This window comes from Lepisosteus platostomus, chromosome 5 (genome assembly GCF_059453375.1).
Source record: "Lepisosteus platostomus isolate fLepPlt1 chromosome 5, fLepPlt1.hap1, whole genome shotgun sequence".
NCBI lineage: Eukaryota > Metazoa > Chordata > Actinopteri > Semionotiformes > Lepisosteidae > Lepisosteus > Lepisosteus platostomus.
The window spans coordinates 3,267,324-3,280,593 of NC_142615.1; the positions used below are offsets into that span (position 1 = coordinate 3,267,324).

General features: G+C 54.9%; 3 protein-coding genes across 6 annotated transcripts in view; 1 reads left to right on the plus strand and 2 right to left on the minus strand.

The window, feature by feature from the left end:
• The window catches only part of gtf2h4 (general transcription factor IIH, polypeptide 4), an 18,498-nt gene extending 14,813 nt beyond the window's left edge, over positions 1–3,685 (minus strand). The window contains exon 1 of one of the 2 annotated variants that reach the window (XM_088632074.1): positions 3,661–3,685. The gene's annotated coding sequence lies outside the window, so the exon portion shown is untranslated. Of the gene's footprint in view, positions 1–1,181; positions 1,535–3,660 lie in introns of those variants that run through there. The other variant, XM_088632073.1, reaches the window with a different exon arrangement.
• Positions 1–13,154, minus strand: part of LOC148662499 (uncharacterized) — a 14,455-nt gene extending 1,301 nt beyond the window's left edge. The window contains exons 1-6 of one of the 3 annotated variants that reach the window (XM_088632134.1): positions 12,281–13,154; positions 10,255–10,593; positions 9,189–9,332; positions 7,403–7,452; positions 6,301–6,501; positions 5,261–6,206 (exon numbers count right to left, since the gene is read on the minus strand). In XM_088632134.1, coding sequence (XP_088488260.1) covers positions 6,364–6,501; positions 7,403–7,452; positions 9,189–9,332; positions 10,255–10,593; positions 12,281–12,323 — 714 coding nt within the window. In that variant the 5' untranslated portion in view covers positions 12,324–13,154 and the 3' untranslated portion in view covers positions 5,261–6,206; positions 6,301–6,363. Of the gene's footprint in view, positions 1–5,163; positions 6,207–6,300; positions 6,502–7,402; positions 7,453–9,188; positions 9,333–10,254; positions 10,594–12,280 lie in introns of those variants that run through there. The other 2 variants (XM_088632133.1, XM_088632135.1) reach the window with 2 other exon arrangements.
• The window catches only part of LOC148662500 (uncharacterized), a 36,240-nt gene continuing 29,313 nt past the window's right edge, over positions 6,344–13,270 (plus strand). The window contains exon 1 of the mRNA XM_088632091.1: positions 6,344–6,362. The gene's annotated coding sequence lies outside the window, so the exon portion shown is untranslated. The remainder of the gene's footprint in view (positions 6,363–13,270) is intronic.

Below are 13,270 nucleotides of genomic sequence, written 5' to 3' on the forward strand. Positions count from 1 at the left end.
ACCAGGACTGGACAGCCCTGCTTTAAAGACCCCTGGAGACTCTGCAGACACACACACTGAACCCTCCAGGACCAGGACTGGACAGCCCTGCTTTAAAGACCCCTGGAGACTCTGCAGACACACACACACTGACCCCTCCAGGACCAGGACTGGACAGCCCTGCTTTAAAGACCCCTGGAGACTCTGCACACACACACACACTGACCCCTCCAGGACCAGGACTGGACAGCCCTGCTTTAAAGACCCCTGGAGACTCTGCAGACACACACACACACTGACCCCTCCAGGACCAGGACTGGACAGTCCTGCTTTAAAGACCCCTGGAGACTCTGCAGACACACACACACACTGACCCCTCCAGGACCAGGACTGGACAGCCCTGCTTTAAAGACCCCTGGAGACTCTGCAGACACACACACACTGACCCCTCCAGGACCAGGACTGGACAGCCCTGCTTTAAAGACCCCTGGAGACTCTGCACACACACACACACTGACCCCTCCAGGACCAGGACTGGACAGCCCTGCTTTAAAGACCCCTGGAGACTCTGCAGACACACACACACTGACCCCTCCAGGACCAGGACTGGACAGCCCTGCTTTAAAGACCCCTGGAGACTCTGCAGACACACACACACACTGACCCCTCCAGCACCAGGACTGGACAGCCCTGCTTTAAAGACCCCTGGAGACTCTGCAGACACACACACACTGACCCCTCCAGGACCAGGACTGGACAGCCCTGCTTTAAAGACCCCTGGAGACTCTGCAGACACACACACACACTGACCCCTCCAGCACCAGGACTGGACAGCCCTGCTTTAAAGACCCCTGGAGACTCTGCAGACACACACACACTGACCCCTCCAGGACCAGGACTGGACAGCCCTGCTTTAAAGACCCCTGGAGACTCTGCAGACACACACACACACTGACCCCTCCAGGACCAGGACTGGACAGCCCTGTTTTAAAGACCCCTGGAGACTCTGCAGACACACACACACACACTGACCCCTGAATTGATACCACTTTCACACTCCACAGTTTTACACCATATCTCTAAAACTTGCTACCTCTTTTTTTTAAGGCTTAAAAATGTTTCGCGTAGCCATCGGCGAACATCTTAAAGGTTCAACACTCGGATGAGGCTGCGATGTGGGTGTGAATACAGCGCTCGCTTACCGGGTGTCTGCAGAAGACAACTCAAACGATGTAAGAAAATAAAAACAAAAAGCAAAAAGCAAAACGAGTCCGTCAGCCGCCTCGCTGGGGGTCCTGTTTTTTAATCCTCCGCCACGTACGGCGCCTCCCAGAGAGAGAGCCGGGATCACGTAACGTCCCACGCCTGAACGTCTTGCGGGGAGAAAGTATGCGGCCGATAGGAAGTTTCCCACCCGTCCGTGAAATAAAACTATAAGACTCGCCCGCCTCTGTGAGCCTCACGCAGACAGGCGAGGGAGCGGTGACGTCAGCGCAGCCCCCGCCTCCCTCCAAAACAACCAACGAGCTCGGCGGCCGAGGAAAGAGCGGCCGCCCGCGAGTCCTCCCACCGCCCGCCGGCGCCCCCTAGGCAGGCGGTGTGGCGGCGCCGCAGGGCCCCGCCGCGCTCCGTGTTACTAAGCAAGTGTAAATGTTATTGTAAAGGCATGGGGGAGGTTTAGAAAGAGGAGGAGAAACCGGGGACGTTAGACAAATCGAAGGCCCCGCAATTTTCAGAGCGCCCCGTCGGTGTGTTATGCCATCGAGGACACCGAGGGTGGTGGGGGGTGGGGAACAAGCTCTTCTGCACACAAAGGGTACACAGTGTGTACAGACGATTCCTTCACCGTGTCAGTGTGGGGCACTCCCTCCAGACTAAAGAGACTCAGTTCCTTCACCACGTCAGTGTGGGAATCTCCCTCCAGACTAAAGAGACTCAGTTCCTTCACCACGTCAGTGTGGGAATCTCCCTTCAGACTAAAGAGACTCAGTTCCTCCGGTCTGTCAGTGCGGGATGCTCCCTTCAGACTAAAGAGACTCAGTCCCTCCAGCCTGTCAGTGCGGGACACTCCCTTCAAACTAAAGAGACTCAGTTCCTCCAGCCTGTCAGTGTGGGGCACTCCCTTCAGACTAAAGAGACTCAGTTCCTCCAGCCTGTCAGTGCGGGACCCTCCCTTCAGACTGAAGAGACTCAGTTCCCTCAGCCTGTCAGTGTGGGACACTCCCTTCAGACTAAACAAACTCAGTTCCCTCAGCCTGTCAGTGTGGGACGCTCCCTTCAGACTAAAGAGACTCAGTCCCTCCAGCCTGTCAGTGTGGGACGCTCCCTTCAGACTAAAGAGACTCAGTCCCTCCAGCCTGTCAGTGCGGGACGCTCCCTTCAGACTAAAGAGACTCAGTTCCTCCGGCCTATCAGTGTGGGACACTCCCTACAGACTAAAGAGACTCAGTTCCTCCAGCCTGTCAGTGCGGGACACTCCCTTCAGACTGAAGAGACTCAGTCCCTCCAGCCTCTCAGTCCGGGACGCTCCCTTCAGACTGAAGAGACTCAGTTTCCTCAGCCTGTCAGTGGGGGACACTCCCTTTAGACTAAAGAGACTCAGTTCCTGCAGCCTGTCAGTGCGGGACGCTCCCTTCAGACTGAAGAGACTCAATTCCTTCAGCCTGTCAGTGTGGGACACTCCCTTCAGACTAAAGAGACTCAGTTCCCTCAGCCTGTCAGTGTGGGACGCTCCCTTCAGACTGAAGAGACTCAGTTCCTGCAGCCTGTCAGTGAGGGACGCTCCCTTCAGACTAAAGAGACTCAGTTCCTGCAGCCTGTCAGTGCGGGACACTCCCTTCAGACTGAAGAGACTCAGTTCCTCCAGCCCGTCTGTGCTTGTCAGTGTCAGGCCCTTACATTTGTACCCACCTACACACTCAGACGCATCAGCAAAAACAAAAAAGCTGATCGTCTTTGCCTTGATCTGTATTTTTTTTTCCACTGCAACGTGTGTTTTTGTGCAAACGACCCGGGGTCTCTACGGAGCTGGGAAAGATCCCGTTTGGGAACCCGCGTGGCTTGGGCGCGCAGGGCATCGGGGAAACTGTGAACACACACACACGCAGACACAGACACCCAGGGCAGCATAGTTCTTGTCTCAGTACTGCAGCTGCAGGCAGGAATCTACGTCGAAAAGCGTCGAAACAACACAGCGGCCAGAGCTGTTTCCACGCGCCCAAACCCACACCGCGGGTACCAGCCAGTAACCGTCTCGTCTCGCGGGGGGGGGGGGACCTCCGATGGAAATCTGTGTGGCCGGGTGACAGAGCCACAGCGCGCCTCCACGCAGACTGCTCTCACGCCCCCGCGGGGCACCGAGAGGGTGAGACAACAGGGCAGGCGTGGGCGGCGAAAACAAAACAACATCTACCTGCCCGGCCGGGCCGCGCTCAGGAGGGACAGTCGACCCACCGAGACGGGCGCTGCTCCAATCAGAAACGTCTGTTTCCCCCCCCCCTATTTTTTTATAGCCCCAAAAACAAAACTGTCTGTGGTTGCCTTTCAGTGAACCAATCAGGAGTGTCTGTGGTCACCTTTCAGAGAACCAATCAGCAGCGTCCCCTGCTTACCTTTCAGAGAACCAATCAGCAGTGTCTCTGGTCACCTTTCAGAGAACCAATCAGCAGTGTCTCTGGTCACCTTTCAGAGAACCAATCAGGAGCGTCTCTGGTCACCTTTCAGAGAACCAATCAACAGTGTCTCTGGTCACCTTTCAGAGAACCAATCAGCAGTGTCTCTGGTCAGCTTTCAGAGAACCAATCAGGAGTGTCTCTGGTCACCTTTCAGAGAACCAATCAGGAGCGTCTCTGGTCACCTTTCAGAGAACCAATCAACAGTGTCTCTGGTCACCTTTCAGAGAACCAATCAGGAGTGTCTCTGGTCAGCTTTCAGAGAACCAATCAGGAGTGTCTCTGGTCACCTTTCAGAGAACCAATCAGGAGTGTCTCTGGTCATCTTTCAGAGAACCAATCAGGAGTCTCTGGTCACCTTTTCAAAGAACCAATCAGCAGTGTCCCTGCTTACCTTTCAGAGAACCAATCAGGAGCGTCTCTGGTCACCTTTCAGAGAACCAATCCGGAGTGTCTCTGCTCGCCTTTCAGGGGCTCAGTGGAGGGTGTCTGCGGGTTTCTCTCCTTCCTGAGACACTGAAACTGCGTCGATCCGTTTGGGGTTCAACAGGTGTAAGGACATGATCGTCAGGAAGTCCGACCACAGTCCCTCTCACAGTCGAAGAGAGATTTTCCTCGATGAGTCGTCTCTCCTGTCCCGATAACGGGCTAGGAGAAACTCCTCCGACCCGAGACCCGACCAAGAAACTTTTCGCTTTACGAGCGTGACCGATTCCTAGAAATCTTTCGACTATTTGTTTGAGGAAAATACGTTTCCCCACAACTCAGCTTCTGAAACCTTTCGTTTCGCCCAGGAGGTGTGGAAAAGTGCGCCGGGGTTTCTAAACTAAGTGACGAACAGCCTAAATTAAAAAAAAAAAACACCAGTAAATGTTTCCTACAGGACATTATCGGGGGTGATCGGCTTACTAGATATTTCTGAACCCTGGAGCGGTCCGTTTCTTCCGAAACGCACGTTAGAGAGCCTCCTCGTCTCGACCCTGAAACTGCCCTCTTTAAAGGGACCGAGGGGTTACAACTCGTAGAAAAGATGCCATAAAATGTCACGGCTCCGTCTCCTCCTCTCCCGCGTTCTCTGTAAGCCAATCGGGAGTGTCCATCATCGCCTATCTGTGAACCAATCAGGAGCGTCTGTGGTCTCCTCCCCGAGCCAATCAGGAGCGTCGGTGGTCTCCTCTGTGAACCAATCAGGAGCGTCTCTGGTCTCTTCCATGAGCCAATCAGGAGCCCAGTCCCGAGACTAAGGGGGCGTGTCTTCCGTGTCGCGGAAAGTCCTTATCTGCTAATTAATAATACTGTAGGTTTACCGAGGCTGTTAAACCACACCCAAAGAGAAAGAAAATCACGGACGAGATGATATCCTTCCATCTCGTGCTTGAATTTGGACACAAATGGGTCTTTGTTTCGAAACTAAAAAAACATTTTATTACGTACAAACGTTTCACGGGATTCGGAAGTATTGAAGTTTTCCCCTCCAGGTGTCGTGCTCCATGTCTCCAAGTGAACGTTTCGGTTATTGTTTTTTTTTTTTACACAAATAAGGCATTTTGAAACGCACCCCGGGCAGCCCCCCCACTGGAGCCCCGCGGGTGTGTGAGCCCGGCCAGTACCTGGAGGGGAGACCCCTGGGAAAAACTGAGGCTGCTGCTGCTGGGAGAGGTGTGAGTGGGGGCCAGCAGGGGGCGCTCTCACCCTGCGGTCTGCGTGGGGTCTTGCTGCCCCAGTATAGCGTCGGGGGACAACATGCAAATTCCACACAGACAGCACCCCAGCGCCTCAGTTGAACGCAGGGCCCCCAGCAATGCTGACCTCTGCCTCACTGTGCTGCTGCTGTTGCTGCTAGCACCCAGACACCCAGACTTCACACCACACCAGCTCATTATCTAGCACGGGGGGGAGGTGCGGTACTGCAGCCCACAGCCCCCGCTACCAACAGGCGTGGGGCAGACACACCGTGTATAGCGCCGGACACGCAGCTACCCCGGATGTGGCGCGTCTGTCTGTACAGACCGATACGATTGATCTAGACGCTGCTGGAAACAAACAAACACAACAACAAAAAAAAAAACACCGACAACAACTCCCTAAAAGCTGTGAACTCGACACGCGCGTCTCGTGCTCGCACGCAGTGAAACCACACGCGTGGGCGGGCGGTAGCCGGAGCAGCGCGAGGCGAGGGGCCTGGTCTGTGCTCCTCCCACACAGCCGCACGAGACCCCGGGCCCCTACTGTCACGGCCCAGCAAGACAAAAAAAACACGCACGTTTTTAAACCTGCAGAGACACGGACACCAGCTCCTCTGTCCCCACAGTCTCTCCCTCCCCTCCGTGTCTCCTTCTTCACCCGAGCGCTTCTTCCGAACCTTAAAACCCCCCTTTTTTTTGTGTTTTGTTTGGTTCTAAAGCGCCGGTCCGGTCCGGTCCGGTCCGGTCCGGTCCCCCCGGAGGAAGAGGGAGATGATGGAGACTGGAAAAGAGCCAGCCGCCCCCCTCTCTCCTGCACATTTCTCGTTCCTATGAACCGGTGGCCGTGCGGTTTCAAAAAGATTTCGTTGTACTTGAAACAAACAAACAAAAAAAAACCTCACGATCTTTTAACAATGATTCTATTCCTCCCAAGTGCTGTAGGTAGAAGAATGTTTCGCCCCCACCTCTCTCTCTCCGGGGCTCGGACCTGCAGGACAGTCTCTCTCTCCCGCCCCCCCCGACCCGAGTCACACCCGCCCCCCCTCTCCGGGCAGGCAGGAGATCTCCGAGTAGAGACCCGGGGGCGGCGGCGCTGGCCCGGGACGCGGGCGCCCCCTCAGCACCGGCACCTCCACGGCGGCGTAGTCCGTCGCCCCGGCGTCTCCCTGCGAGGAGAGGTGACACACACACACCCGGGGCGTGAGAAAGACCGCCCGGTCCTTACCGCCGCTCAGACTCACCAGCACAGGACAGCAGTCCATCACAGGGCACACACACACACTCACACAGCCTGGACAGGACACCAGTCCATCACAGGACTCACACACACCCTGGACAGGACACCAGTCCATCACAGGACACACACACACTCACACACCCTGGACAGGACACCAGTCCATCACAGGACACACACACACTCACACACCCTGGACAGGACACCAGTCCATCACAGGACACACACACACACCCTGGACAGGACACCAGTCCATCACAGGACACACACACTCACACACCCCGGACAGGACACCAGTCCATCACAGGACACACACACACACTCACACACCCTGGACAGGACACCAGTCCATCACAGGACACACACACTCACACACCCTGGACAGGACACCAGTCCATCACAGGACACACACACACACCCTGGACAGGACACCAGTCTATCACAGTAAAGTCATACGACAAGTACTTTAGTAAGTACTCACGCTGCCTGCGTCGTTTGTAATAAATTGTTAAGTATTATACCGGCACGTTATTATATGCATGAAATGAGGTGGTCCGGGAAGACCCCTGTGTTGGAGCATTTTAAACCGGAGGTAAGGGGGCTATTCGCAGACAATTTCCAAGTGCACACATCTGAACGTTATTTTTTATTGAAGGTGTTTCATCTTTTTTTCATAGCTCGAATTGATGTAGTCCTGTGCAACCCCCGACGGTCTTTTTCCGCCTTGACTTGTTAGACGTGCTCCTGTTTGTATTGCGAATGTTGTTATTGTGTGAAGCATAAATGAAAAAAAATAAATAAATACATTTAAAAAAATAAAAAACCCAACTCACGCTGCCCGCGTCTTCTCTCCGGGCCCGTCGGTCCTCCGGAGACGCGTCCCCTGGGGCGGAGGAGCAGAAAAAAAAATTAAAACCAATTGAACACGATAAAAACCCAACACCAAACCCAGCCTCACAAAGCGCAATGGGCGCCGAGCGCCCGAAACCTCTCTGTTTCCCTGAAGACATGGCGTTTCCCGGTCCCACAGGATTAATACCGTTTCATACCGGCTGCCCCGTGTTTCTACCACCAAGTCTAGAGTAACACCGGGTGAGAATCCCTTCCCCGAAATTCCTGGGACCGGATTTCGGAATATTTTAATATTTGCGTCTCTAAAATGGGACCCAAGTCTAAACGCGATAGCCATTTACATTTCCTAATATAGCGGACACCTCTACCCTGAATGCAGTTTTATATACATTTGTAATCATTTGTTTTTACGCGTGACACCGTCAGAAAGGTAAGATATCAGTCTCCACCTGCGATTAAAAGGTTACACTACTCGTCCCGGTATTTTTTTTTTTTTGTTTGTTCCAGACAGGTCTGAAGGTTTATGTCAGGTCTAAAAACAAAGCATCGAATAGGATGACAGGGAAATGTCGTGAAAACGGGGAAAAAAAATCAGCATTATATCTGTAACGCAACAACTACGCTAGCCACGTTACACTCAGACGGAGCGTGTTAGGCGGAGGTGAAGGCGGCGCACAACGGCTGAACGTGGTGGAACCCGCACTGGGTGGAATTTTCCATCCGTGGCGTGTGGCGTGTCAGCATGCAAAAACAACTTTCGGATTTCGGAGGTTTTCGGGTTTGGGGAATTTCGGATCAAGGATTTTCAACCTGTATTGACATCTTACCCTTCTGATGGTGCTACGTTTAAAAAATATATATATTAGAAATGTATATATTGTACCCAGCAAGGACCTGAACTGGCACAGACCCCGCGCAGGAGGTGTGTGTGTGTGTGTCCTGTGTTGGACTGGTGTCCTGTCCAGGGTGTGTGTGAGTGTGTGTGTGTGTCCTGTGATGGACTGGTGTCCTGTCCAGGGTGTGTGAGTGTGTGTGTGTCCTGTGATGGACTGGTGTCCTGTCCAGGGTGTGTGTGAGTGTGTGTGTGTCCTGTGATGGACTGGTGTCCTGTCCAGGGTGTGTGAGTGTGAGTGTGTGTGTCCTGTGATGGACTGGTGTCCTGTCCAGGGTGTGCGAGTGTGTGTGTGTGTCCTGTGATGGACTGCTGTCCTGTCCAGGGTGTGTGTGTGTGTGTGTGTCCTGTGATGGACTGGTGTCCTGTCCAGGGTGTATGAGTGTGTGTGTGTGTCCTGTGATGGACTGGTGTCCTGTCCAGGGTGTGTGAGTGTGTGTGTGTCCTGTGATGGACTGGTGTCCTGTCCAGGGTGTGTGAGTGTGTGTGTGTCCTGTGATGGACTGGTGTCCTGTCCAGGGTGTATGAGTGTGTGTGTGTGTCCTGTGATGGACTGGTGTCCTGTCCAGGGTGTGTGTGTGTGTGTCCTGTGATGGACTGGTGTCCTGTCCAGGGTGTGTGAGTGTGTGTCCTGCTGTGATGGACTGGTGTCCTGTCCAGGGTGTGCGAGTGTGTGTGTGTCCTGTGATGGACTGGTGTCCTGTCCAGGGTGTGTGAGTGTGTGAGTGTGTCCTGTGATGGACTGGTGTCCTGTCCAGGGTGTGTGAGTGTGTGAGTGTGTGTGTGTCCTGTCCAGGGTGTGTGAGTGTGTGTGTGTGTGGGGGGGGGTCTCTGTCTGTCCCCCTCAGCGGTCCACAGCCCCGGCCCGTCCTCACCTGCTCTGCGCCGGAGACGGTGGACCCAGGCGGTGCCGCCCAGCGCCAGCAGAACCGAGACCCCCGCCAGGCCGGCCAGCGAGGCCCAGCAGGCCGGACAGTAGCCCGGGCAGTCTGGGGGGGCGGCGGCGGGGGGGCGGCTCTCTGTCGGAGGACGACAACAACAGCAACAACACAAAACACACACACACACACAAACACACGACAAAACAGGTGAGCAGGACGGAACCGGAGCTTGCGGGCGGTCTCTGCCCTTTCCCCGCGCCCCGCAAGAGAGTGGGGGGAGACGAGACAACGATCATAACGGTAATAAACAAGTGCGGGTTTATTCCACGCTGAAAAGAAAAGAAACGGCGTTTCGGCTGTGGAGCCTTCGTCCGGGCTTCGGAATCAACCTTCACTTACACTAGAATAATAATAATAATAATAATAATAATAATAATAATAATACAGAACCCGACTCGAGGGCTCGGGAAGGCGTGGATGGTCGTGAAACTCGCTCGCGGGTGGGTGTGGGGGAGGGAGAGCCCACGCGGGCGTTCGCTCTCCGCCGGGATGTCGAAAGGACGCCGAGAGACGGCTGTGTCCGGAGAGATGCCGGGGTACCGGCTTCAACCACACGGCTGGGGCAGCTTGTTCCCCACCCCCACCCCCCACTGTGTACAGAAGAGCCTCCTGTCCTGACTGGAGGAGCTCACCCAGCTGTGTCTGGAGAGAAGCCAGGGTATCGGCTTCAACCACAGGGCTGGGCAGCTTGCTCCCCACCCCCACCCCCCTCTGTGTACAGAAGAGCCTCCTGTCCTGACTGGAGGAGCTCACCCAGCTGTGTCTGGAGAGAAGCCGGGGTATCGGCTTCAACCACAGGGCTGGGCAGCTTGCTCCCCACCCCCACCACCCTCTGTGTACAGAAGAGCCCCCTGTCCTGACTGGAGGAGCTCACCCAGCTGCGTCTGTATGAGAGAAGCCAGGGTACCGGCTTCAACCACACGGACTGGGGCAGCCTGTTCCCCACCCCCGCCTCTCTTGGCGTAAGGACGCGCGGCCCCGGTACAACTCGCACCCTCACCCGCGGCGAAGCCGAGCCAGGTGGCGCCGCCGAGCCTCAGACTGGACGCGCAGTAGTACAGGCCCAGGTCGCGCTCCGAGGCGTTGGCCACCGTCAGGCTGAAGGTCCGATTGGCGGGGTCCAGCTCGGCGGAGAGGCGCGGGTCCGAGCCCGCGGAGAAGCTCAGCAGGCCGCGGGACCCCCCGGTCCTCTCCTGCACCGACACCCAGAGGAACGGCGGCTCCCCGCGCCGGTGGGCGACCCACAGCGTCCGGCTCTCGTGCCCGACGTCACAGGGCAGGGTGACGTCGTCCCCCGGCCGGACCGTGCGGCGCGCGGGGCCCGCCCGGGCGCTGGACACTGCGGGAGGGGGGGAGGGACAATTCAATCATTATTTATTAAAACAACAATAAATAACCATTTAAAAAAAAAAAAACAGAAAAAGGACCAGGGCGGGGATGAAGATAATTCTTGCGAGATTTAAAGCTCTTTTTTTTTTCTCCCAAAATACATTACTTTTCTTCGGAACAGCCTCTCCTGAACTGGTTCTGTTCTTCACCCCTCTGCTTCTCCTAGTGCCACCACCCTCAGTCTCCTCTGTGTGCTGTCATTGTGTTTGATCTGGTGTATTCTTCTTATTTATTGTTGTTGTCGTCCTGTAAAGCGCTTTGAGAAGCCACCTTTAAAGGTGCTATATAAAATAAAGTTTATTATTATTATGACTTATGAATTAATCAGGATGCCTCTAGAGCACAAGGACGAGATGAAGGAGGGAAAGCGCGCACCACCAAGCCGCGGACACACAAGACAGAAGCTGGACTCTTGTGAGCGGTACCGCGGGCGGTTTTGGGATCTTGTTTTTAAGACGTCCGGGAGGTTGAATTCTGAGGTTTCACCGTGAGTGACGGAGATCACACTGACCCGAGTACCGCGGCGAGGAACACCTGCGCCCCGACAAAAAAATATATATATATATTTAAAAAAAATCCAGAAATTTTGGGCCGAGTCAAAAAGACGAGGCGTCTTCTCGCTCATTTTCACGACAAGACTCGGCTCCGGCTTCTGAATTTAATCCCCCCAAACAGCGGCGCTTTAATTTTTTTTTTCAGTTTTTTGTTATTTTTGTTTATAGCGAGCTGTTGGAAATCGGTTGTCCGGTGAGTCAGGCCGTTAAAAAGAAAATTAATTGAGCTCGACTCTCTGTCGCGGTGCGTCTCCCTTTCGGACCCGGAGCTTCGCGATCTAAAAAGAAGAAATGACAGCGAGTCTGGAAGAAAAGGGAGAAGTCCCAGAAGTCTCCTTCTCCTTCTTCACGGTTACACGACCCCACGTCCACTCCTGAGGGGGACGACGGATCTGCCTCAAACCCCCGGTTCTGTGGAGACGTGTCACCGGCTGGAGTCGGGGTTCCCGGCGCAGGAAACGCGAGAGTTTAAAAAAAAACCCCCCAAAAACAGCAACTGAAGAGGAATTTAAAACAATTTGCTCGTTAATTTAAAAAAAAATAAAGAAATGTCCCTGCGTGGACAGGATCGAGACCGCTCGAGACCGCGCCCGTGGAGAGCCGTCTTCATGCTTGAATACAAAAACCAGATGGACCAAAAAAATCGCACTAATCTACATTTTTTATTTAAAAAAAAAACCAAAAAGGTTCCGTCGGTCGTGTTTTTTTTTGCCAAAAATGAAAAACATGAAAACACTTAATCGATCAAACACGTCGTGCGGCAGCGCGGGTTCAAAGCGGGTCTCGCCACGGGAGAATCTGAATTTAAAAAAAACAAACACTTTATTACTCTGTAATGTGGAGTTATTTAATCAGAATCCCGCCGGGTTTATCTGACAGGTATCGAAGGATTTCTGGAAGTGACGACCCACGTCCTGCGGGAATTACACGAGTGTGGAAGAAGACGCATTTCACGGAGACCCGAGATAATATTCCTTCCTTCTTCCTTCCCCGTGCCCGGTCTTGCTCCTCAGGGCAGTTTTTCAGGGTCTCTGCCTCTCTGACCCCCCCACCCGCCCGCGTCCACGCGTGCCCCGTACTCACGCGTGAAGAGGAGCAGAGCCACCCTCGCGCGCAGCCCGTCCATCGTGTGAGCGCGAGCCGGCGGGCCGGCGGACCCCACCTCACCGCGCGAGATGGGAGGGCTTGAGCCCCCATTGGCCACCAGCGCGACCCCCTCCCACACACCGACGCCCACCGCCCAGCAGAGGGCGCTGTGACGGCCGGCGGGAAAGGGCGACTCCAGCCCAGACAGGGCAGGAAGAGGACGAGGATGAGCCCGTTTGCTCTCGGGGGGCGAGACACACAGCGCGCTGCCGAAAATAAGGACGCCAAACGCTCATCAGAGCCTGACTGGCCTCTCCAACCAGCAGGGTGAGGAGACAGACAGACAGCTGGACACCATAGAGGCCGAGAGACAACCCCCTAACGAACACACGGGGGCCAGACGGACAGTGACCGCTGTGATGGACTGGTGTCCTGTCCAGGGTGTGTGAGTGTGTGTCCTGCTGTGATGGACTGCTGTCCTGTCCAGGGTGTGTGAGTGTGTGTCCTGCTGTGATGGACTGCTGTCCTGTCCAGGGTGTGTGAGTGTGTGTCCTGCTGTGATGGACTGGTGTCCTGTCCAGGGTGTGTGAGTGTGTGTGTGTGTCCTGTGATGGACTGGTGTCCTGTCCAGGGTGTGTGTGTGTCCTGTGATGGACTGGTGTCCTGTCCAGGGTGTGTGTGTGTCCTGTGATGGACTGGTGTCCTGTCCAGGGTGTGTGAGTGTGTGTGTGTGTCCTGTGATGGACTGGTGTCCTGTCCAGGGTGTGTGAGTGTGTGTGTATCCTGTGATGGACTGCTGTCCTGTCCAGGGTGTGTGAGTGTGTGTGTGTGTCCTGTGATGGACTGCTGTCCTGTCCAGGGTGTGTGAGTGTGTGTGTGTCCTGTGATGGACTGCTGTCCTGTCCAGGGTGAGCCCTGCCTTGTGCCTGTTGCTTGCTGGGACAGACCCCAGCTGCCCCAGTCTGTGACCCTGGACTGGATACAGCT